General features: G+C 33.8%; 2 protein-coding genes and 1 pseudogene across 2 annotated transcripts in view; all 3 read left to right on the top strand.

The window, feature by feature from the left end:
• Positions 1–267: 267 nt before the first annotated feature.
• LOC142975368 (ELAV-like protein 1 pseudogene) lies at positions 268–4,498 on the top strand (annotated as a pseudogene).
• A 1,651-nt stretch (positions 4,499–6,149) lies between these two features.
• Positions 6,150–16,601, top strand: GCC88 (GRIP and coiled-coil domain containing 88 kDa). Its single transcript, XM_076118464.1, has 12 exons — positions 6,150–6,441; positions 7,122–7,220; positions 7,594–7,709; positions 8,699–8,844; positions 9,124–9,206; positions 9,531–9,703; positions 10,221–10,437; positions 11,308–11,705; positions 12,241–12,444; positions 13,056–13,165; positions 13,487–13,564; positions 14,106–16,601. Exons 1-12 carry the CDS (start codon positions 6,357–6,359, stop codon positions 14,275–14,277), a joined length of 1,881 nt encoding a protein of 626 aa, XP_075974579.1. The 5' UTR covers positions 6,150–6,356; the 3' UTR covers positions 14,278–16,601.
• A 393-nt stretch (positions 16,602–16,994) lies between these two features.
• The window catches only part of bru3 (CUGBP Elav-like family member bruno 3), a 797,460-nt gene continuing 791,220 nt past the window's right edge, over positions 16,995–23,234 (top strand). The window contains exon 1 of the transcript XR_012959608.1: positions 16,995–17,152. The gene's annotated coding sequence lies outside the window, so the exon portion shown is untranslated. The remainder of the gene's footprint in view (positions 17,153–23,234) is intronic.

The raw sequence follows: 23,234 nt of genomic DNA, 5'->3' as shown, positions 1-23,234 counted from the left end.
GCACGTTACAATTAGTTAGAGATAAAAGGAACTCCTTTTTCAAGAAACACATCTGAAAAATGTTTAGGTGAATTGTCATAGGCAATAAGATTATCATAATAGATTTGTATGAAATACTAGCTATTAAACCTTATAATAAATATACAAAAGATTTTCTTATATTTCCCTCCATATTATATAAGGGGATTAACAACCTTTTTAGTTCAAACGTGACAAAATCGATGCTTGCCTAAAATATTATATTACATGAAGTAGAAGAGAGGAGGTAACATTCGTAACATGGCAACATTTTAAAAAGAAAGTGAAGTGAAAGAAATGAATTTACGAGAATAGGTCGCAAGTCGCATAGATTTTTGGTTGATTTCCTTTTCACTTTTCTTTCGTATTCTCCATAAGATCTAATAAACTAACGTTTATTTGTGTTTCTGATTATATTTTGATTCAACGGACTCGGCGCCGTGCTACCGAAAACAGGATAAGTACAACAGTGAACAGCATCTTATTGATTTTCTTCCCTTGCATATGCTTTCAACCAACGCGAAGTGGTGTTGTTATAACTAGCGAAGAACGTGGATCTATGTTTTAACTTACCCGTTTTATATTTCTATTAGAGAGTCACATTTTCTGTGACATTTCACCTAATTTGGTGTAAACATAGAAATAGTAAAAATGATGGCCAATCCACTCGACGGCGTAAACGTGAACCAGCCCACGCAAAATGGTAGCAAGGTCCAACCTTGCAATAATGAGTCGAAGACCAACCTCATTATTAATTATTTGCCACAAACGATGACACAGGAGGAGATTCGATCGTTATTCTCGAGTGTCGGCGAAGTAGAAAGTTGCAAGCTTATTAGAGACAAAGTGACAGTATTCCCCGACCACATTCTGAACGGACAGAGTTTGGGCTACGCGTTCGTCAACTACCACAAGCCGGAGGATGCGGAGAAGGCTGTGAACACGCTCAACGGGCTGAGACTGCAGAACAAGATCATCAAGGTATCGTACGCCCGCCCGAGTTCCGACGCGATTAAAGGCGCCAATCTCTACGTGTCCGGTCTGCCGAAGCACATGACACAGCAAGAATTGGAGAAGCTCTTCAGTCCGTACGGAACCATCATCAGCTCGCGCATCCTCCACGAGAACGTGAACGTCGGGCATCTGCTGCAGGTGGGCGCCGAGGAGTCGAACATCCAGGGCCCGTCGCGGGGAGTCGCCTTCATCCGCTACGACCAGCGACACGAGGCCGAGAACGCGATACGTGAGTTGAATGGTACTATACCTCCAGGTGGCACAGGACCTATCACGGTCAAATGTGCCAACAACCCCAGCAACCAGAACAAGGCTCTCGCTCCTCTAGCTGCTTACCTCGCGCCTGCTGCAGCTCGCCGCTTCGTAGGTCCTGCCGGCAAAGCCCTGCTCGCCATCAACAAAGGTCTTCAGAGATTTTCTCCTTTGGCTGACCCGCTCATACAAGGTAATGCTATTGGTGGTTCAGGATGGTGCATCTTTGTGTACAACATTGGGGCTGACACTGAAGAGAGTGTACTTTGGCAGCTCTTTGGCCCATTTGGTGCCGTCCAGAGTGTAAAAATAATTAGAGATCCCACCACTAACAAATGCAAGGGATATGGTTTTGTAACCATGACTAATTACGATGAGGCTGTTGTTGCCATCCAATCCCTGAATGGATACTCACTGAACGGCCAGGTACTCCAGGTCAGCTTCAAAACGAACAAGAGTAAATCTTAAATGATCCAAATCTAGTCAATAAATTGTAGCTAAATGCAAAAATGTTGATCATTACTTTGTCATGGTTTGAAGTTTGACTAACGGTACTGAGCGAAATATGGAATAAATGTGATTCAAATCATGACATAATGTCAGTTTGAACCAATGTTCATACATTATAAGTACAAAAATATAACATCACAATAATATCTAGAAAATTTCTAAATGACTGACATATACCGAGTGTTCTACAAAATTGACCTAATTTTAATTTATGAAGTCCATGGAATACCTGTCTAGTGAAATACCTAAATAATAAATCCTAAGATATTCAAGTTAGGAGCAAGTCATGTAGCTTTTTAACCAATATAATGATCTGCTGATAAGTATGTCTCAGTGACATACTGAATTAAAATTAAGTAAAAGTCAAGCACATACTTAATCAATTTTTTGAGAACAATGACATACATGTATAATTTAACTGCAGACTTGTTTCTAACTTCAAATTTATATATTAACTTATGTCCATTGATACATGGGTCTTTTTAAGACATATTGTAATCTTTAGCATTCTGGTATTAGTAGGTTAATGATGCCAACAAGATTCTATTATAACCGTAATCCAGGCAATAATTATAATATGTTTAACGATTGACAGTGCAATATTAAACTTTTACTGTAAGTAAAAAAAATATTTTATTAAAATATGTATATTAAAAAGCAGTGCAATTATTATTGTACACAACAACTATTTATTTTATTTCTTTTGAAAATAGTTGCAATAATTAAAAATAGTATAAAGGAAATATTCATTGTATAATTATTACCAAAGAGGTCAGAAATGCATTGACTGATTTATAAAATGGTGTTTGTAAGTGAAAATATGACTAAAACTATTACTTCCATTCATGTTGATAAAATAAGGATGGCCCCATTATTATAATAATGTCGAGTAATAATAATATAATTCTGGAGCTTGAATTGTGCACAAAGTCATAAAGTAAGGTGGATACATTTTATAGAACAATTAATAATTAGGATCATAATTATTATTTTATTTATTTATTTGATTCCATTATTATTATATAAATTCTCCATCAAATCTGACATGTAAATCTCGATCGAAATAATTTGAAAGGACCATGACATTACACTAAATTAGTTATTGATCAACATTTTATTATGACTCTGATACCTTCATGTATCACGTTGGGCACATAATTATTATAGTGATTGTATATTACAGTGAAAGTCAAAACGGTTATATTAATAATTGGAATTTTCGTGTAAGTTTTGGAGTGAAATTATAATACATCACAAATAATTTCTTGTCATATTTATTACACTTGCACAAATTAAAATCCATGACGTTTGACTTTCACATCATGATATTGTCTCTCTAATTTGATTATATAATCATCACTATTTATTATTAAATTTAAGTAACTTAAAAATTCATTGTAAACATAATTTATTGTCATAATCGTAATAGAAATTATAGATTTCATTTCGATGTTTATATTAATATATTGAATGTAGTGTAAGTTCAAAATTAGTTGGGTAAATCTACTCAGTAACAATACATTGTCTTAACTGTTTGTATAATTTCAAATATTCATTATATAGTACTTTCTGTAATAGTTAAATTATTGATAGACAAATGCATATCATAATTAAAGTGGAAACAGGCGATGATATTCACGAAAACATAGATGGGCTTGTTATAATGCATTTTGATTAAGTATTTTCTTTAATTTCTATGATAAGGATAAATGTTTCATTAAGATTAATTATTTATTTAAAGTACTTAAAATACGCGAAACTAGTCAGTTATAATTTTGCGCAACATTTAAATCTTTAAGTATACATACTTAAGTATTTAAAGAAAACTGTGTTCTTTAATTTAATACGTAGATTAGGATTTTGGTTTAAAATTATGTTGGTGTGGTGTTTGGTTTAATATAAGTAATATACCCATATAAAGCACACAATACATAAAAAATACTAAATGGTGTGTATCAATACTAGTCAAAGGTAGATTATATACCTCTGAATAATATTTCTATTATTGTGGATGTGCTGTAATTGTGCGCGATTGTACACGCTATCTCGAAGTAACGATTAGAAGTGTCGAACTTTTAATTGAAGATAAATTAGAAAGGGTTTACATGTGTTGGAGCCCCATCGGCTGATTGAGGGAAATGGCCAAAGTTTCACAAACCCAGTTATTAGCTTGAGTTTTATAGCCGTTTTAGGCTTCCTTTGCAACATTCGCGCATAAAATAAGCAGGAATCCTTTATACAATTTACTAATAATCTGTGTTGTGTCGTCCCTGTCGGTTAAAAACAAATACGCTTGCTTTCTCCACCGAAATAATACCTTTACACACCTGTCCACGTTATCGTTATGTTCAGCTTTAGTATTTTGTGTTCTGAGTTGTGGTATTTTATTTATTTAGAATAGTTTCCGTTTTTAATTTATATAAAAAAACTAACATCTTTCTATTTAGCGTTTATTTATCCCACATTTAATGTTTGGTTTAATTTTTTTCGTTTGTATTTACTTTGGGCAGGTTTGGGTATTGTAGGGTTTGGCCTAGAATGTAGCTAGAATTATAAGACAGAGTACAAATCGCCGATAATGTATGAAAAAATGTTTGGCTTACTTACATTTAATTTTTGAAATAATGTCAACGAATGTAATCTGACGTAGGGGATATTGATAGAAATTAAATATTGACCTTAGCAATAATACATATAAAAATAATGTTTTATTTCATGTTTCTTTCCCAACCCTAATCCTTTTACTAATCATAGAAACCTCTTTTGAGCTTATCCTCGCTTTCTGTCGGATTTATGCCATTGCAAAGGTAATTTGCTAGCGAAATGGGGTTTACTAGCTGAATGTGGCATTGATTATCTACCTTAAAAAATGACACAAAAACCATCAATTTACAATGAAGACAGAAAAACTTATCACGAGGAGCCGGCCTGTAACATTACGTAACAAAGATTGTTACAGTCTGCAGATCTATGTATCAGGCAAGATCAGACAGTTATTTGCTAGCATGAAATGCTTACGTAAAGAAAGAATCTTAGAGCACTAAAATCTGAACTGTAGAACCGGCTGCCACAGCGATCGAATAGGACAATGATTTGCATAAAGCGTCTACTTCTTCGCTGTTAGAATACATGATACCTACAGTAATTTTTCAAATTACAAGATTTAGGCACAAGGTATGAAATACCGAAGTAAAAGTCTACAGTGCAAACAGTTGAAACTTAATAAAATAGATAGTCTATTTTATTAAGTTTCAAGAGCATTCTAAAATCGCTCTGAAGCTTTGCTTTTAGCGTGACTGAGGCACTTTAGAAACAACCGAATTTATTTCTCATGGTAATTGCAAATTGACTAATTCAGCTGTCGTATAATAATGCCGAATGATAGATGAGAGCTAAATTAGGTACCTACCATTAAATAAGCTATAGCCATTCGTAAGATTGATTTTATTGATTATGAGTTGCAGACCCGATATCGAAATTCATGGGTCAATATAGCATTACGATGTAATTTTTGGCCCCAAACAAAATCCTTCATCTGCAAAATCGAACGTACCTAGTCGGTACGCTAAGCATAATATTCGTTAAAATCAACTCGAAATAATAATTAGATACCACATTTGGATGTATCGTGTGTTTATAACAACATGGACATTAATTAGAACAGGGGGTGAATGCTACCCCATTTTTAAGTCACCGGTCAATGACCTCGATGCAAGCATTTCAACCCCATACATCAATAGCGCCTGCTCGGATATTTATGGCAACGAATTCGTTCTTGCATTTTGGTGTTTCATTGCCAATCATATAGAAGTTTGGATTAAATATTTTTCTAGGGAATGTATTATTATTAATGTTTTACTTTGGAAAACCTTCCAAGAAGTAATAAGTCAACCGCGTTGTAGATGTAACCTAAAAATCCATTTCCGTTTCGTCCATGAGGCCATTTTGGGTGTGATTTTGCTAGCTGTGTAATAATATTACGAAACGATATTGAGAGATTTCCAAATTGGAAATAATTTTAATCTCTGTAAGATTATGTTAGAAACTTAAAAATATAAAGAAGTATTTGGTAACTTATCATCACCAAATCATTATATTTTATTATGTTTAAATAGTATTCATGGTCCTTTTCAATAAATTGCTGAACGATATGATTAGTTCCTGACATCTTTTTTGGATAAAGTAATAACATCATACGAAAGTTTGTTGCGTAAGCGTAAGTAATACAAAAATAAAATTTCTTGTTTTTTAATTTTATTTCTAGTAACAATCATTCATTCAATGCAAAATACAGATACCACAAGAATGATAGTACGGGCCATAGTCTGTTGCTCATTCAATCGTCATGTCACAAACGTCAGTTGACGTCAGTCAGTCAAAAAATAAAAACAATTTGTTTGATACAGAGAAATCGTGAATATTTTAGTTAAATAAACATTTTGGATATTATCGCATTTTTTGGATCGTACAAATAATCTAATATAAGATATTTAGCTCGCGACTAAAGCCACAGTGGTTGAAAACTATAGAATAACATTGTAAAATTTCTCAACTTCAACGCAATGGAATCGTTATCAAAACAAGAATTAATTTCAACAATTACTAAACAAGCTGATCAGATAAAGCGATACGAGGGCCGGCTAAGAGGTAAGACATGTATTTATTAAGCGCTAAGGTAAAAAGTACTGCAATAATCGCTATCCATATGCTCAGGTGCATGACGAAAATATATTAATGTTTTTTTCTTATTCCAGCACTTACAAGACCTTATCTATGATTATTGGCATTTTTTTTTAAGTCATAATTAATAAAAAAAAATTAGGGCATGTCCGACAAATAGGTATTCGAATTAAAAAAAAACATGTAACCATAAAAATTGCATATTTGCAATATGTCCTTGAGTTGTTATCTGAATAGAGCTCTAAAAGTTAGTGTTTTTATTGGATACACTTATACAAAGTTAATCAGCACTAGAAGTAAATGTATTCATTTCCAATAAAAAAAATAAAAATTGTATTAAATTACCAAAATATTCCCTTTTGGAACAATTCATATGAGACAGTATGCTCTTTATTATAATCTTTTTATCCTTACTTCTTTTGCATTACACACCCCTGATCTATACATATAATTATAATCTTTTACAAGAATGATGTAGACACACAATTTACCTCAAAATGTTTTAACTTTTGATACTGGCTGTGGTAACTAAGTGACTGTTATACTCAATTTCCTTCAGATTTATTGCACATAGTATTATTTTACTAAGGTATATCTAAGATTTCTGACTATCTTTAAATTTTAAATTTTTATGTTGTATGTTTCAGATGTTGTTGCAGCATACAAAGGTCTTATCAAAGAGAAAGAGGCACTGGAGATAAGTCTTAAAGCTTTAAACAGGACTGAGAGAGTAGAGGAAGATGGAGGTAAATACAACAGAATTAAGTTTACTTGTTTTTATTATATATTAATTATTTAGATAGCAAAATCAACTTATAGCTAGTAAACCAAGCTGCAATACTACATGGAGAATGACTGTTGAGCCTTACTGTTGACAAACCATTAAAAGAAAAAACAAACAGATTTCATTCAGTAAAATTTTTGATTGTTTTCACCACAAACTCTCACATTGTTAAGCAGTATAAAGTGGTATGTAGTGGGGTTAGTCTATGAGTTGAACATGATTTGTACTGAATCAATGAAAACATTCATACACCAGTTTTCAAAGTCTTCCCATCAGTCTTCAACTTGGTATAAGTATTGTAACTTTTTCAAATAATATTTATTCTTATTTTTCAGAAGAGAAAAGAGATGATTCACTATCAGCTCTTATGCAGTCATTGGCTGCTTTGACAGAGGAAAAGTCTCGGATGGAAGAGGCATTCCAAGCTGACAAGAAACTCACAAGAGATAAAGTATGTTTACTTTTGTTTCATTTGTAACCCAGAACTTTGCCATACCGAACCAAAACACTGTGGGTCAACGTACAGTATTTTTGTTTAACTGAGCCCAATCAGTTCCTTTAAATTTGTTGAGTGCCTGTGATCAACTTTTTATCAATTTAACTATTATTTAACAAGATAAAGCATATAAGAGACTACAGTATAAGGTTTAAAATAAGGTAACAAAGAAACATTTTGTCAATTTTCTTTAACTGTATTTTAAAAGATACAGCGTTTTGGTTTAGCAGGGCAAAACTGAGAGAGTTAGGCCTATGCTGGTCAAGTGCTTTGCATGCCATCAAGAAATGTGTTACACAATATTTATAGTCATGCAAGGTTTCATTGCTATTGTTATTACTGTTATATAATTGTTGATAGTGTAATGTTGTTATAAATATTAATAATTGTCTTGTTATTGTTATGTAGTTAATGAATGAGAATGTTGATGAAGAATAAGTTATTGATAATAATATAAATATTGTTAAGTACCTATGTGCACTATAATTTATGCAAATATATTTTTCTGAAGGCAATTAGAAGAATTTTATAAGTTTCTGTTTGGCCAATCATTGTTATGAATATAATTAGTGTTTAGTCAAAGCCAGGCTTAGAAAATTTGAACTCTGCAAGAAAAATACCCACATTGTTGTTGTTACATGTTGCAGCAAAGGCAGACAGAGTCCAAAGGACTATGCAATAATCAGTAGGAAATCTTGCTATGATTTACAAATTTATATTGTCACTCATCCAAAATATTCTCACAACAGCTCCCAACTTTGTTCTACAGTATATAAATGTATCCAGAATTCATTCAAGTTTTTTGTCATCTGAGTGCATATATCATGAAAACTCGTTTAGTTCTGAAGAAGATTTCTTTAACATTTATACTAGCAATAAAATGTTATTACTGTATAAATTTCCATGCTAAATCCTTATACACATAATTATGTTCTCACTTACAGTATGAGAATCAAATAGCAGCAATGAGAGAGGAAACAAGGACATTAGTTCAGCAGCACATAGCAGAGGTCAATAACCTGAAGGCTAAGATAGCATATGAAATACAGGAGAGAGAGAAAGAGAGGGCAGATCATGGAGCGATGATGAAGTAAGTGTTCAATTTGTTTATTTGTATTAAATATTTTGTCCAAATCGCAGTTACTTCTTATGGGAACTCAAACCAATATGATTAGCTGATTTTCTTGCAAAGAAGTAGATTTTTGTGTGAGTGAAATTGTGAATTATGTGATTTAAAATATATGTACAAGTACTATTAGAATTAAATAAAATGATAATGTAAGATAGTGTCTGGTCTCTGCCTACTTCATTGGAAAAGGCGTTATGTATGAAAATAATGTGTAGTATTTGATTTATTATTGTGTTTCAGAGAGCTACATGTAAAATTAAATAGTGAAAGGAAAACTAAGGAGAAATTGGAAGACAAAGTTGTAAATAATAATGATGCACAAGGTAAGAATAATATATGTACTTTTACGGTTATTTGTATAGAATCTGCTATTTTTACATGTCTTTTGAAACAGGTGAAGTCTGTCAACAGTTCTTCTTTAAGAGCTTGTCTTCTGCACAGCACCTTGTTGCTAAATTCAGACTGGCGATAATACCAAAACGAAATAACATCAATCTAAAACAAAAATAATTTACTAAGTTACAGTTGCAACTTAAACACACAGTATCAGGCATGCTAACAAAATAATAGTTTTGGGCATTCTTGACGCTAAACTTACATAAAACGAACTCAAACAGGCATTTATTTAGTAAATCTATATTTTCCAGCGTCACAAGCCGAGCTAGAAAAAGTAGTTCGTGATCTAAGCAGTTCGCTAGAAGCTGCCCAGCGTCGGCTGCAACGTGCCGAGGCGCGGACGTCGGAGACCCCCGCGCTGCTCGTGCGCCTGCAACAGAAACTGGCGTTGTTGGAGCAGTCACACTCTGTGGCGATACGAGAGGTAACATATGAAGTATACAAATATAACGTATTGTAGGTGTTGCCAAACAACTTGAACACAATTAGGTGTTTGAGCACACTGAACGTAGATCCAGTGCAGTAGTGAACTCTAGGTTGTCTTTTCTACCGATCGGGCGATCGATGCACAATGGCCCTCGCTGTCGTGCCATTCAATACCTTCGAAGCGAAATAGTTCAGGTTTCTAGGTCTTCTCCTGGAATAAATAAAGAATTAGGCTTTGAGTCGAAAAGTAGAGGCTACATCGCGCCAGGAGCAAAGTACACAATTAAAGAGCGAGCTATCCACGATACTGGATTGCGGATCACGATATCATCGATCGAAATTGGGTTGTTTGACGTAGACTCGACTATTTAAATCTAAACAAGTCGGGATAATATTTTAAACGTATAACTAATACGCATGCTTTGCCTGTAACTTCGCGTATTATGGTGCAAGTGTAAAAAAATCCGCGTATTGCAAACAAACTGTTGTTCAACACAAAATTAAACTTTTTCCAGGAACAAATAAAAGCGAAACGCGCAGAAGAATCAGCTCGTAAAATATGCGCGCGTCAAGAAGAACGCGTGGCGCTGCTAGAGGGGAAGATAGCGGAGTTGTCGGAGACTGTCGGACAGTATGACCTGAGGAGACGACACGACCAACAGATTATACAGCAGCTGAAGGACTCGGTGAACGGACGCCTGCTGGATAAGATACATGCTCATAGTGATTTTGGTAAGAAATACTTTACTTTTGTTTATATTCCTACATAGGCTTTTCTATACTTGAATGAAGATGTTCTTTCGATACAAATATACCGCAAATACTCCAAGGCTGATGAATGCAGACGATATAGACCATATCAGAAGTAGTAAATAAATAAAATAAATCTAACCCACCACTGTCCCACTGTTGGGCAAGGGTCTCCTCCCGTAATGAGGGAGGGGTTAGACCTTGAGTCCACCACGTGCAGGATGGGGATGTAGCGACACTGCTGACGCTGTATTGTGTAGTCAGGCGCACGCCTGCGATAGTCCGACGCGCAGTCGTCTCCGCGCACAGTGTCGCTACAGGGACTTTGAATACCCTTGGTTGCATGAAGATGTTTTCCTTCACCTTTAGAGCATATTGTGATAATTATTTCTAATACGGTCATTGGTGTGCCGGCTCGGGTTCGAACCTGCGACCACTTGCGTGGGAGGTATCAACTTATACAAACCTAAGTCGCCGTCAGACTGTATAATTATTTAAAAATAATAATATCGGCGTCTAGTAGACTGCTGAAATAAATTTGCTGACATCAAGTTGTCGACAATGGCGCGTCGGTGGGTCGGCGGCTTCGGTGTTTAGGCTCTAATATAGTGTCGTAGTGAGTGGATATTACTCAGTGTGGGTGTAGTCAACATAAAGTAAAAAAAATGTGGTTGTGGAATCCACCATTGTTGTTGTGGTGCAGTTTTGAATTTTCACTCGGAGCTAAGTTTATGTGTACTCATGTCTGATGTTTGTATGTTTGTTATGCGTGTCTCCGACTGTCTCCGTGACTTTCGATCTTAGTGCAAAGGGTCGATGAAATCATTTATTGACTGCTATTTTTATTTTTAGAGGAGACAGCCGAAACATCACAAAAAAGCGAAACAGACAACGAAAAGTTAGCAGACAGCGAATACCTACAAACTTTAATAGACAAAATTCACATACTGAAAAAAGAATTGATTGCCGAAAATGAAAAGCTTGGCAGTCCTATAGATATTTGTACTGTTTTCAAAGTAGAAGGCTATGAAAACATACATTTAAAATGTAGAGAAGAGTACGAACATTTGAAGATAGAGTTTGATGAGTATAAGAAGCAGAAAGTAAGAGATAGTGGGAGTGAAGTAGAGAATGAGGTGGGAGATCTTAAGAGCGAGATAGCAGTACTGAAGGAAAGAGTAGAGACTTATAAGTTGATGTTTGATGAAGAGAAACAGGATAAGCTTGATACTTTGAAGCTTTATGAAGAGGTAAGTTCTTACTAGGTAATTAAATAAAGTAGAAATAAAGAGTGTTTGTGCTAAAATTTATTTGGTCACATCAATCTTATTGGTATATTATTATTTATTTCTGGTATATTGTTATATTATTATTGTTATATTTTGAATTTGGTATCTTGGTATATTATAATTTTATTGGTAATATTCTTATTTATTATTCTATGGACGTGCAGCAATGACCGTGATAACATTTCATTAGAACTTTTTATTTTTAGTAGGCTCACATATGTTTGCATAGAAGTGATCTTAATACTTATATACGATAGCAAATCGAAAATTGCTGTTTAAATTGCAATTACTATGCTATACAATATTCAGAATAATATCTTGCCTATATTTTACATCAGCCATATTTATTACATGTCTTTAAAGTGTCTGAATGTGTAAACAGTATAAAGGTATACTCTGTATTCTTACGCTTTCAAAGCTCTGTGATCATTTCAAAGATGTACATTTAAATTATCACACATCATAACATTAACAACGTTATATTATTTATTTCCAGAAAATAAAAAACGAGCAAGACTACCACAAAGAAATAGTATCGGACTTCAAGACTCGTATACAAAGTTTAGAGAAGCAAGTGTCCACACAACGTGAGCGGTACGCGGCACTGTTAGATGAGACTGACAACTACATCCGCGCCAGGAACGAACGCTCACGGAGAGTTAGTGCTGAGGACCAACACTTTAAAGATGGGATGCTTACTGTGAGTACCTTGTACACATACATACATAAAATTACACCTATCCATAGGCCTCTACCTACCCCTATGGGAAGAAAGCGATTTTTTCCTCCATGTATGGATGTATTTTATACAAAATTATTGGTAATCTGACGAATTGCAAACTGAGCATATAAACCTGATAGTTTCCGAGATATTTCGGTTTTTACAAACACAAATTTAAACTAGGTAGCGTCACCTATATGTTAAAATCCAGGAGTTCATAATTTGGGATACCTTAACCCATTTGTTTTCAATGTTCAAAAACTCCAGAATATATAACGCTTGTTTTAGCTACTTAATATATTACAATGTTTTAAAGCTATTTAATATATTACCTAAATCTTGCTATAGAATTTAGACAAAAGCTATCAATACCAATCCACTTCGCTCTATCCTTGACATCGAAAACCTTGCACGTATTCGTACTGTTGTATGATGAAATAGGGACTAGTTATTAAATTCTCAACTCGTTCAATGTGTACATTCTTAAATAGAAAATTGGATTACGGAATATTCGGCCTTAAAAATTGGCAGCATAGGGTGTATAATTCCTACAATTGATTCTAATAAAAACATTTTTATTGCAATTTCAGGATGTATCAGCACCGCCGCATATGTTACACTATGCGCACGAGTTAGCTAGAAAAGACCTCGATATATCACAGCTCAGAAAAGAGAAGCATATTATGGAGGGACAGTTCAGGTATTTCAATCTCATCATTATCTTATAAGTTCTCAATAAAGCTCAATTCACACATTGATGGCTTCGTGGTATGCCAACGTTATTATCTTATAATATTTAGACCACATAATTTAAAAGAAAGATTCAATGTATGCTTACAATCTGAAAAGAACCTTGCGGCACCGATGTTGGGTGCTGCCGTACTAATGTGAATTGAACTATGACTGAGTCTATATAACATTCTACAATCATTTATAACATTGTATGATTTTTAGTAACACTACAATGATATAGTCGTGTAGCAGCTCAATAAATGTTATTGCATTTTTTCGTTTATTACAGAGACTGCCAGAGGGAAGCAACAATAGAGAAAGAACGATTCAAAGAAGTTATAAGAACATTAAAAGAGGAGATAGACAGGTAAATTATACACGTATAATTCGCAAAATTCAACTTTATTTTGACTATTTAGAACTGTTTTTTATATGTTTATGTTTTTTTAACATGAGTACAGGTTACATATTATATTGATGGATTGGGTATATGATTATCGGGATGACTATGGCGAAACGCTGACGAGTTTAATTCGTTACCGCCTACCGGCCTTTCCGTCATCTTATTTCGTAACGACTGGACCGATTCTAATTACATTTTTAATGTAAAGTAGCTTACTTATAAGTACTTACTAAGTGTTATAAATGCGAAAGTATAGATGTATGGCTGGATGTTGGTTACTGAATGGATTTTGATGACATTTCACACAAAGATAGTTTATAACCTGAATTAGCACTTAGGTCTTTTTACAATGACAAATTCTTGATGCAGACGAAGTTCTAGACATCAGCTAGTAATGAGACCGTTAGACGATTAGTGTGTATCTATTCTTCGCAAGCAGAGCCAAATATGTCAGCTAGTATACAGAGTAACACCAATCTTAAAACACATTTTATCTATTTTCCAGGTTACGCCGCATCCAATCCCGTGAAGGTGCGAATCTAGAATACTTAAAGAACGTAGTAATGGCGTACTTGATGTCATCAGACGCGGCGGGCCGGCGACACATGCTCAACGCGATCGCCGCGGTGCTGCACTTCACTGACTCTGAGAAGAACATGCTCTCTCATAACCTTTGAGAACATTATATTTGTAGTTAAATAATAATGTAGGGAGACTTGAAAGATGGATGCTACTATGGCACGACTTAGTAGAGAGCGTTGTAAGGTTTGCGACTGGCGTTGGTATACAGCATTCTTAAACCAAGCCTAAATGTTGTATACCTCTGCCACCCGCGCACCTTACAGAGAAATGTCTCTACAAGTGGACCCTTGCAAGTCTTAATATTCATTTTATTTAAAAAGTTCGGTTTGTGAGGTAACGAAAATTCTAACTAATCTGTCAGACAGAAATTACAAAATGTTAGACATCTTTGTTACTCTTGCAAGTGAAATTAAAAAACGTTTATGTTATAACATCACTATTTAACGAATTTGAAACAAAAATTTTGACGAAATCACAAGATTCAAGTGAAAATCTGTATAAGATATGCGAGAGATAGAAATTCATTGATTGATATTGCTCTTGGGTAGATATCTGGAGGCATCAATGTGCGTGTAAAGTTATAACACCAATATGGGACAAACATGAGTGTCTACAAAAATCCCTAATAGCAAATCTAACCGTTAAAGCGGTTAATGTTCTACATCATCTTATAATATCGTGATACGAATGTGCAAAATAAAAATTAATTGATGTTAAATTAACAATTTAGAGTGATATTCAAGTAGGGTTTACAATTTGTTTTTTTTTATCCATGTTACAACGAAAATTTGTTTATTTTAATTTAGACACAATTATCACACGGAAATTTTAGTTTCTAGAATCTTTTAGAACTGGATAGTGTTTTCTAAGTTAGATGTTATGTTTATTTTTCTTATAAATCTCGAATTTGTAATTAAATACATAGTTGTTTGGTTGTTATTGTTCTAAATCAATTCCTGCTAATAGAAGTACCTGTGGAGTAAATATGTAATATCATCTCTTATAAGTATTTACTAGAAAGTTTGTTAAACAAATACAATATTTATAATCATGTGTGCACAGAATTTATATACGAATAAATTAAATTGAGAGAACTATCTGTAAATAATATGAAATTGACGGGTAATTCTTCATATGAAAATTGGGTGTTGTAAGTAAGGATTTTTTTGTTAAAAATATATTTATAGCATGATTTCATCATTATGTACAGTGCTTAATAGCAAAAATAACTAAACGTAAACATGGGAACTACGTTATAAACACAAGAATTTTAGTAATATGATATACAAATCGGGCCTTTATAAGCATGCGATAATCCAAAGAATCAAAATAATATGACAATGTGTAAGTGCCAGCGATGTATATTATTAAATGCAACTATGTATATGAATAATAAGCGCCTTTGTCTAGAGCAACTCTGTCTCTATTTTTAAAATTACGTAGATAAATCACTGTCCCACTGCTGGGCAATAATGTTAAGGGGTTCCGAATATTTTTGGTTTTTATAACGCTCGATATTAGTTACGAAATTTGTTGGAAATATCAGAATTTTCATGTGAATACATCCCGTTAGTTTAAAAATCAGAATTTATATACTATTTTAGAATGTATATTTTGCTAAAACATTTATAAATAGATCAGTATTATAATAAGAATCGTATTTATCTGACTTCATAAATTTTTGTTTTTCAAATCGATTATAAAATATTGTGAAACAATTAATGCTTTTATGTTGTAAAATAACTTAGTCACGGACATTCCTGTTATTTATTTATATTATAATAAAAGTTTATATAGTAATTAAACAAGGATTTTATTTACAAGCAGTAAAGATGATTTGTTATCTTTGTTGTTGACGAAGTGTGGCTGCCATTTTTGTTTTGCATCTTTGTTAGTGTCCACGGAAATTTTTAAAATCAGGCTGTCGAAATTATGTTCAATATCGCGTGACTCGTGCGCTGCTGTCGCGCCGGCGCGTGTTTGTGAGTAATTCACGTGATGGGACCGGCGCGGCGGCGGCGAGCGAGACGGGTCTTGTGTGAGAGAGATAACTACACGTATGTACGACAATAATTTGTGTACCTACATAATATTTATAATGATACAGTTTATTTGATGAATGATATTGTTTATTATTTATTTATTAGTATTTTTTTCAATTAATATGTGGGTATTTTTGTTGGTGATGGGTATACAAGTAAGTTTGTAAACAATGGTTTTTTGTTTTCTGTTTCTGCTGCTCCCGTAAATGGCGTCATTTAGGGTGGTCACTGAAAACCAGCGCTGTGTTGTGGTTTGTCACAACCAGCATAATGCTGAGTGACCTCCCTGTTGGCACACAGGACGCTGCTTATTTAATATTAATATTATTGTGTTTTGATATGGTTTCTGTGTGTTTCAATAAATACTATTTTCTTTCTTTCTTTCTTTCTAAAGTATTAGCAAAACGTGGGTGTATTCTATATATTTCTGCCGCCACCTTCGGGTATAACAGGCGCGATGTTATGTATGTATGATTATAAAGTTGTCTAATGTAACGGGTTTTAAGCGCGATTGATCACATAAAGTTAGTACGAAAAGCGATTGGAAACAAAAAAATGCTAATTTCTACCGGGAAGATGGATTCCGTTTATTAACCATATGGAATCAGATGATGTTTAAATTTCACCGGAATACGCGTAAAGATAAATTAGTATAAAGATGTCGTTAGTGTTGATTGTCGAAGTACTGACAATTCCGAACAATTTGAAAATAGTAACGCTCAAGCGAGGGTACACGTAGAAACTCGCGCTGCAAGAAGATGACGCTTAGCAGCCACATCAGTCTGCCCGCGAGCGTGCCCGATGTAAGTCGGTTGAAACGTCGGACAATATTAATAAGGTTTCGTTGCCTTTAAATCACGTTTATAACTCGTTGTGTATGTGTGTGTGATGTGTACAAGCCGAGGATAAACGTTGAAAATGTTAATTGGTAAGTAGTTATGGAATTTATTGCGGAAATATTAATATTTTTTTTCGTTTGATAAAAATCGGGGTTTTCATAAGAATGAAAATGTAAATGAAAATTAAGCATACAAAATAACTTTACTACTACGGTAATAGTTGTTTTATATTATAATTTGAAATCTCTTGCATAAATAAATAATTATAATAATAAAATAATAAGTACAAAAATAACTTTCAATACTATTCTAAATTCAAAAACTAAAGAACGCGTACCGACATGCGGCTAGTGACTTTGTTTTATAATAACGCCATCTAGTGTTGAACATAACGTACTACTTATTATAATGTATTTGTTAACGTCATCTGATCTATCTTCGTACATTAGTAGCAAAAGCACTTCTACGTCACCCAAGACAAAAAAAGTTGATCCTATACTGAATAGATGGCATTCTTTATAAACAGAATTATTTTAATAGAGCTATTATATATGTTATTATTTTGAACAGTTTTAAAATTAAATTTAATGCCGGTTTGTGTTCTTCAGAGAAACCTATATAAATAAAGTAAAAGCAAATAGGTGTGTATTAGTATTTGTCAATATTGCTGGTAAATTAAACGACACTTATTCGAAAGTTGTGAAACTGGCAAATTAAATATTTAAAAAAGACTGTATTGCTCATAACTTGATATAAATTTATAACGTATTGAGTTCGGTTTCCAATTCTTAATCAATCCAATATTTATAAATATGTGTTTAGTTTTGAAAGTAAGTACCTACTAGCTTTGCGACATTTTCAAGGTAAAAGTCTCTATAAAAAAATAGTTTGCTAGTACTTTGTATGAAAAATAAACACAAAATTTATCGTATTTTCCAACTACACAAATATTAGAATGTAATATAATATTGTGGAAAACAATTTATAATATAAACGTAAGCGAAAGGGTGTCGTGGATGTAGTCGAGACGATCAGATAGCGCTCATCCATCATCGCTCTTTTGTACGTAACATTAGTGTAGGGGTACCATGATGAGGACAGTGTGAGGATGGGAGGATAGAAAGAAATGATTGAAAATGGGTATGAAACGTTTATTAGTGCTAAAGCAATAGGGTTTTTGAGCCCATTCCTAAATTGATTTTAAGGTATTGATTTATCACTGTTAAATGCGTACCTATTTCTTTGTTACGAATTTCTTATCCATAACGGATAGACGTTTTAGAAAAAAAAACACTATTTTGGCGAGGCAGGTGCCACCATACTGGTATTATGCCTAACCTATGGGTAAACATAAACACCCAAAGGTTTTGTTCAAAACCTACGATGTTTTCGAAATATTAAACTAACATAACATAACTGGCGTGAACTTAAACGTTACTTGACTAACACTGCAACCTGTGAATAGAGTAGGTTTTATTTTTATAGCCTCTTGAGCCATTTGTTTGTAATAAAAATTGTTCCAATCGTTCAGCGCAAAGTGATACATTTATATTGATAAATTAAAAACCATTTGTACAAAATTTTAACACGGCTTGACTTCTTAATTCGCTAGCTATTCTCAATTCCAAAATACACAACAAATACTAAGGAAAGTTAGTAAATATTGAAATATTTCCACCATCATATAGTCACCCCACAAAACACTGAAGCATTTTGCGGGCACGGCACGATCATATCGATTGTCCCAACTCTTTTGTCCTCAACATTTACTAATGGACTTTGCGAGTTGATTAATACACCCTACTTATTTTGTTGTTTAATTAGCTACAGTATTGAACAAGTTATTACAAAGTGACGTGGATTAGCGAGAGAATGATTTTGTCGGATCAGGAAGTGGTGAAAGATGTTTTTGAAGAGTTTGATATTGGTTTTAGGGGTAGGTCGTTGTTATGAGTGGTTTTGTAGGTGGTGTGTATGGTTAAGAAGTCTTGAAACTTCCTTGTTATGAGTGGTTGAAAGTGGTGTGTGTATGGTTGTGAAACCGTGTATGGTGTTGTTCGATATCTTTGTTACATAAAAAAAATAATTTATCAGGCATAAAAGTGAAATAGAATAAGTACAGCTAATACTTGCTTACCTATCCTACGTGCGTATTTACAGTGGGTCAGTCTTTGGCTTCATTACCCTGTTAAGGTAATGGTTGGGGTCTGTTCGGGTAAAATAATAGTATTTCTATTAAAGTGAAGTTTTTAATATATCTAGAAAACCAGGAAAACCAAGATAAGGGGTCTACACATTCTCATTAAAAACAAGAAGGGAACGATCTCAGGCACTTACTTTTGGACGTAAGTATTTTGAATTTGTTTAGAGTCTTTGTAGTTAATAGAAAGCGGGTTCTCTTTGAGTACTTTACCTTTATATTTTACTCCATATAAATCTACATGCACTTAAGTATTCCTACAGTTTACTAATAAGAGTAAGCCGTGTACATCAGCGAGTATTAAGCACGTCAACACTTAGTAACAGCTCGCGTCTGCATGCTCAAGTTTTCACTAATTAAATGTTAACTTTTACTTGCTACATTAATTATAGTGTAGTCTGTGTGTCTGTGTAGCTATAGGTATGTTACATCACACTAAGTTACTAAACGGATCATAAATGCGATGAAAATTATAAGGTTACGATACCTTATTTGACGCCCGACTTTCCGCTTAAGTTACACCGTAAATTATATTCTTATAAATCTAGTATTATTTGTACAAACCGCGATAGTTTGAAAAGTTTATATGTAACATGTTATATTTTATTCTTTCTTAATCGCGTATGTATAACCAAGGGTGCAACATGTTCAATAATATTGCGCAATAAAAATGAACATAAAAAAAAACAATTGTTGTTGATCATACTTCTCCTTAGTTATTGAACTAAAACATCCAAAATGAACTGTAGACTTCAATTATCTTAAAACTAAAATCAGTACTTAAGAATAAAATGCACAAATTATACTTTAACGGTAAACATATGAGACTAACTTTACTTATAAATTAAGACGAGAAAATACAGCTGTCAATTGTTAAATAACAATCAACCATACTTTAAGAAGTTATGGTACATTTTTCATTGGGAGTTGATAACTCAGCTTTGAGATGCCTCCATCTTGCATTTAGCTTGTTGATTCTTATAATTTGAATAAATTAACGCTGTAGGCCGATGCAGTTTTTGAATTACGCTTTTGTTAAAACACAACTGCCTTTGAGTGCCCTTGTGTGCACGAGAGTGTAATGTATAATGTACAGAATACAATACTAATTAGAAAATATACTATCCTGGAGTTTGGTAACGTGCCTAGTAAAGAGCAAAAGGATCATCCCTTATAGCATATGACTATCATTGTCAATGGCGAAACGTGAGTGAATTTCATATACTTCCGTCTACACCTTCGGGTATAATCGGTTTCGATTCCCGGGTAGGCAACTATTGTGAAACATTCTAGTTTAAATTGGAAAATACTTATAAAACTCGACCCAGGAGTCAAACCCGATGCCTCCTGATCAGTACTCAGATACATCGGATATGACATTGTATTCTAAAAAAACCCTCTTCACTTTTCCCTTCAAGTTTGCCAGTTCTCCCCGTACGAATCACTTCGCATAAGTGAGTTGACACAGCATAGTGCACTCCACATCGCGTACATAGGTGGAAACAGAATAATACTTTTAGTTAAAGTATATACCTTTAGTCAAAGAAAATATAGGCCTGATGTCTTTTGCAAAAAAGAAAACCTACCATAATTTTCTGAGTCTCTCCAAACTTTTCACCACTATTAGGACAGTATTACATCTGCTTTTTTAAATGTCTGTCCCACTGCTGTTCAAGTGTCGGTTTAATTCGCTGTTAGTACAAGTGATATTATATTTCTAATACACATAACTTCGAAAAGTAATTGGTTCAGGTTTGAACCTCTTCGCAGCAAATACCATTTGCGTGGGAGGTGCAAGTTAAGGCCACTTGGTTATCACTCTATCTATAAATTATAAGTTAGGTTTTTTATGTAATCATGTAGCATTATGGTGAATATTTTGCCACATACTCAATAGTTGATACCAGTAGATCACAAAATCCTATTATACTTTTCACAAGACTCGATATTGCATTGGGAACTCGATTATCATTTTTCATCAAGCATTAGCTGGTTAAATTTATTAACGTTAACCTGCATTATCTTCTCAATAACTAGCCAAAATTGTATAATATTTTTTGAATATGTTCGAAACTGTCACGACAGTGTGTGTTTTGGAATCAACGAAATCAAAATTTCTACGGGATTGGAATCAACGGGACAAAATTAAATTATGCCCGAACAAAATCGGGCCGAATCTCTAGTTTTTAATAAAATGACTACCTAAAATAAATCACAATCTCTAAAACTAGCAAAAACCGACATATGCGGGCCACATGTTGTCGCAGACAGTTTCTTGGCAGTGGCGATTTAATTACACGCGGCCACTCTGGACCACAAACAAGTTGAACCAATAGACTTGGCACGAATTTTACAACAAAGAAAAAACCAGCTACTGTCCCGGTAATTGCTATGTGAATTTGTGAATGCCCCGCTTAGTCTGCGCGGTTGATTTTTCAAGTTGCCAAGTCGATGTGGAAGAATTGGCCGCTGTTACCGTGTAAACGTTGTTTTTCTGTGAATTTTCAATGTTAGCTTGTGTTTGATGGTTCACTGTGAAGTGGATTGAGGAGGCTTTCAGTCGGTAGTTTACAGTGCAAAATATGTAGAGTACGTTTATGTTTGGTGTAAATCAAATCAGTAACTCCAAAACCGTCAACCGCAAGTCGAGCAAAAAAAAGCGGCACGGCCGTAACATCCTTTTCTCGAAGCAATTCGGGCTATTTTTGACACCCCTATAATTTCGTTTTGGATAAAACAAGAAGCCTGGATTTTCAGCAACTAATCAGTCATTGTATAAACACGGTATATTTAAAATTTCACTCAATTTGAACCAGTAGTTTAAGAATGACAACTTGTTAAAATTTTGAATTTTGTCACTCACTGATTCACTGACTCACTGACTCACCGATCATCAAAAGTCTAAGGTACTTCTAGCAGACTTAGAAGCTTAAAATTTAGAATACAAATAGGGTTTAGTGTCTTAATCATGGGAAAAATTTAATATTTTCTAATTTCGGTCCAGTTTTCTAAATACATCAACTGCAACAATAACTTTGTAATCCCATATAAATGTATAAGATTACAAGGTTACATTTGCAGTTAATGAATTATTATTACTGTAGAAAATAAAATAAACAGGTGTAAATAGGTACCTACTATATGAGGCATAACGGGAGGGGGTAAAGGGTGGGTAAGGGTGTTTAGCCCATGAAACTGAACAACATTCCCATAAGAAAATATGTTGAATTATGAAAAAAAAAGTCTTTCCATACAAATTGGACTTATGTTCGCTCTACAAAAAGAAGTGAGATGCCATCAAAAACATTCTGTAAAAACCTCAAGTCTCGCCGTAAAAAGTTGTGAGATCTATATAATACCAAGTCGATTAATCTATTTAGTCTCTACTTAAAGGACCTTCTGTCTTAAGTTATTACGTATGTTATTATCATGCCAATTTTAAAAAAATACCTTTAAAACAAATTGATCGACTTGGTCATCGCAAGAAAACACAAATTCGCCATTATTAACATTTCAGGAGCATTAACTTCTTGTCGTGCTGTGTAGTGTGATACATACTAATAATCAAATCATGCGATGGCCAGGTCGGTCTATTTGTTTTAAAGGTATTTTTTTAAAATTGGCATGATAATAACATACGTAATAACTTAAGACAGAAGGTCCTTTAAGTAGAGACTAAATAGATGAATCGACTTGGTATTATATAGATCTCACAACTTTTTACGGCGAGACTTGAGGTTTTTACAGAATGTTTTTGATGGCATTAAATTTATCAGCTACCGTTAACAATCATTGTTTTCAAATTTGCACGAATCCAATTTTAAAAATTGGCAAGAAAAGAAAGAATGTCGAGAAAAAACCTTGCTTATTTAAGAATCCTTAAATTGCGCACATTTTAAAATATTTATTTTATTAAGAAACAATTAAAAAAATTGGTTAATTAAAAGCTCTATACCCTTACGTAAAGATCA

Source organism: Anticarsia gemmatalis, chromosome 9, assembly GCF_050436995.1.
Source record: "Anticarsia gemmatalis isolate Benzon Research Colony breed Stoneville strain chromosome 9, ilAntGemm2 primary, whole genome shotgun sequence".
NCBI classification, from domain to species: Eukaryota; Metazoa; Arthropoda; class Insecta; order Lepidoptera; family Erebidae; genus Anticarsia; species Anticarsia gemmatalis.
This window is presented reverse-complemented; position numbering and strand designations above follow the sequence as displayed.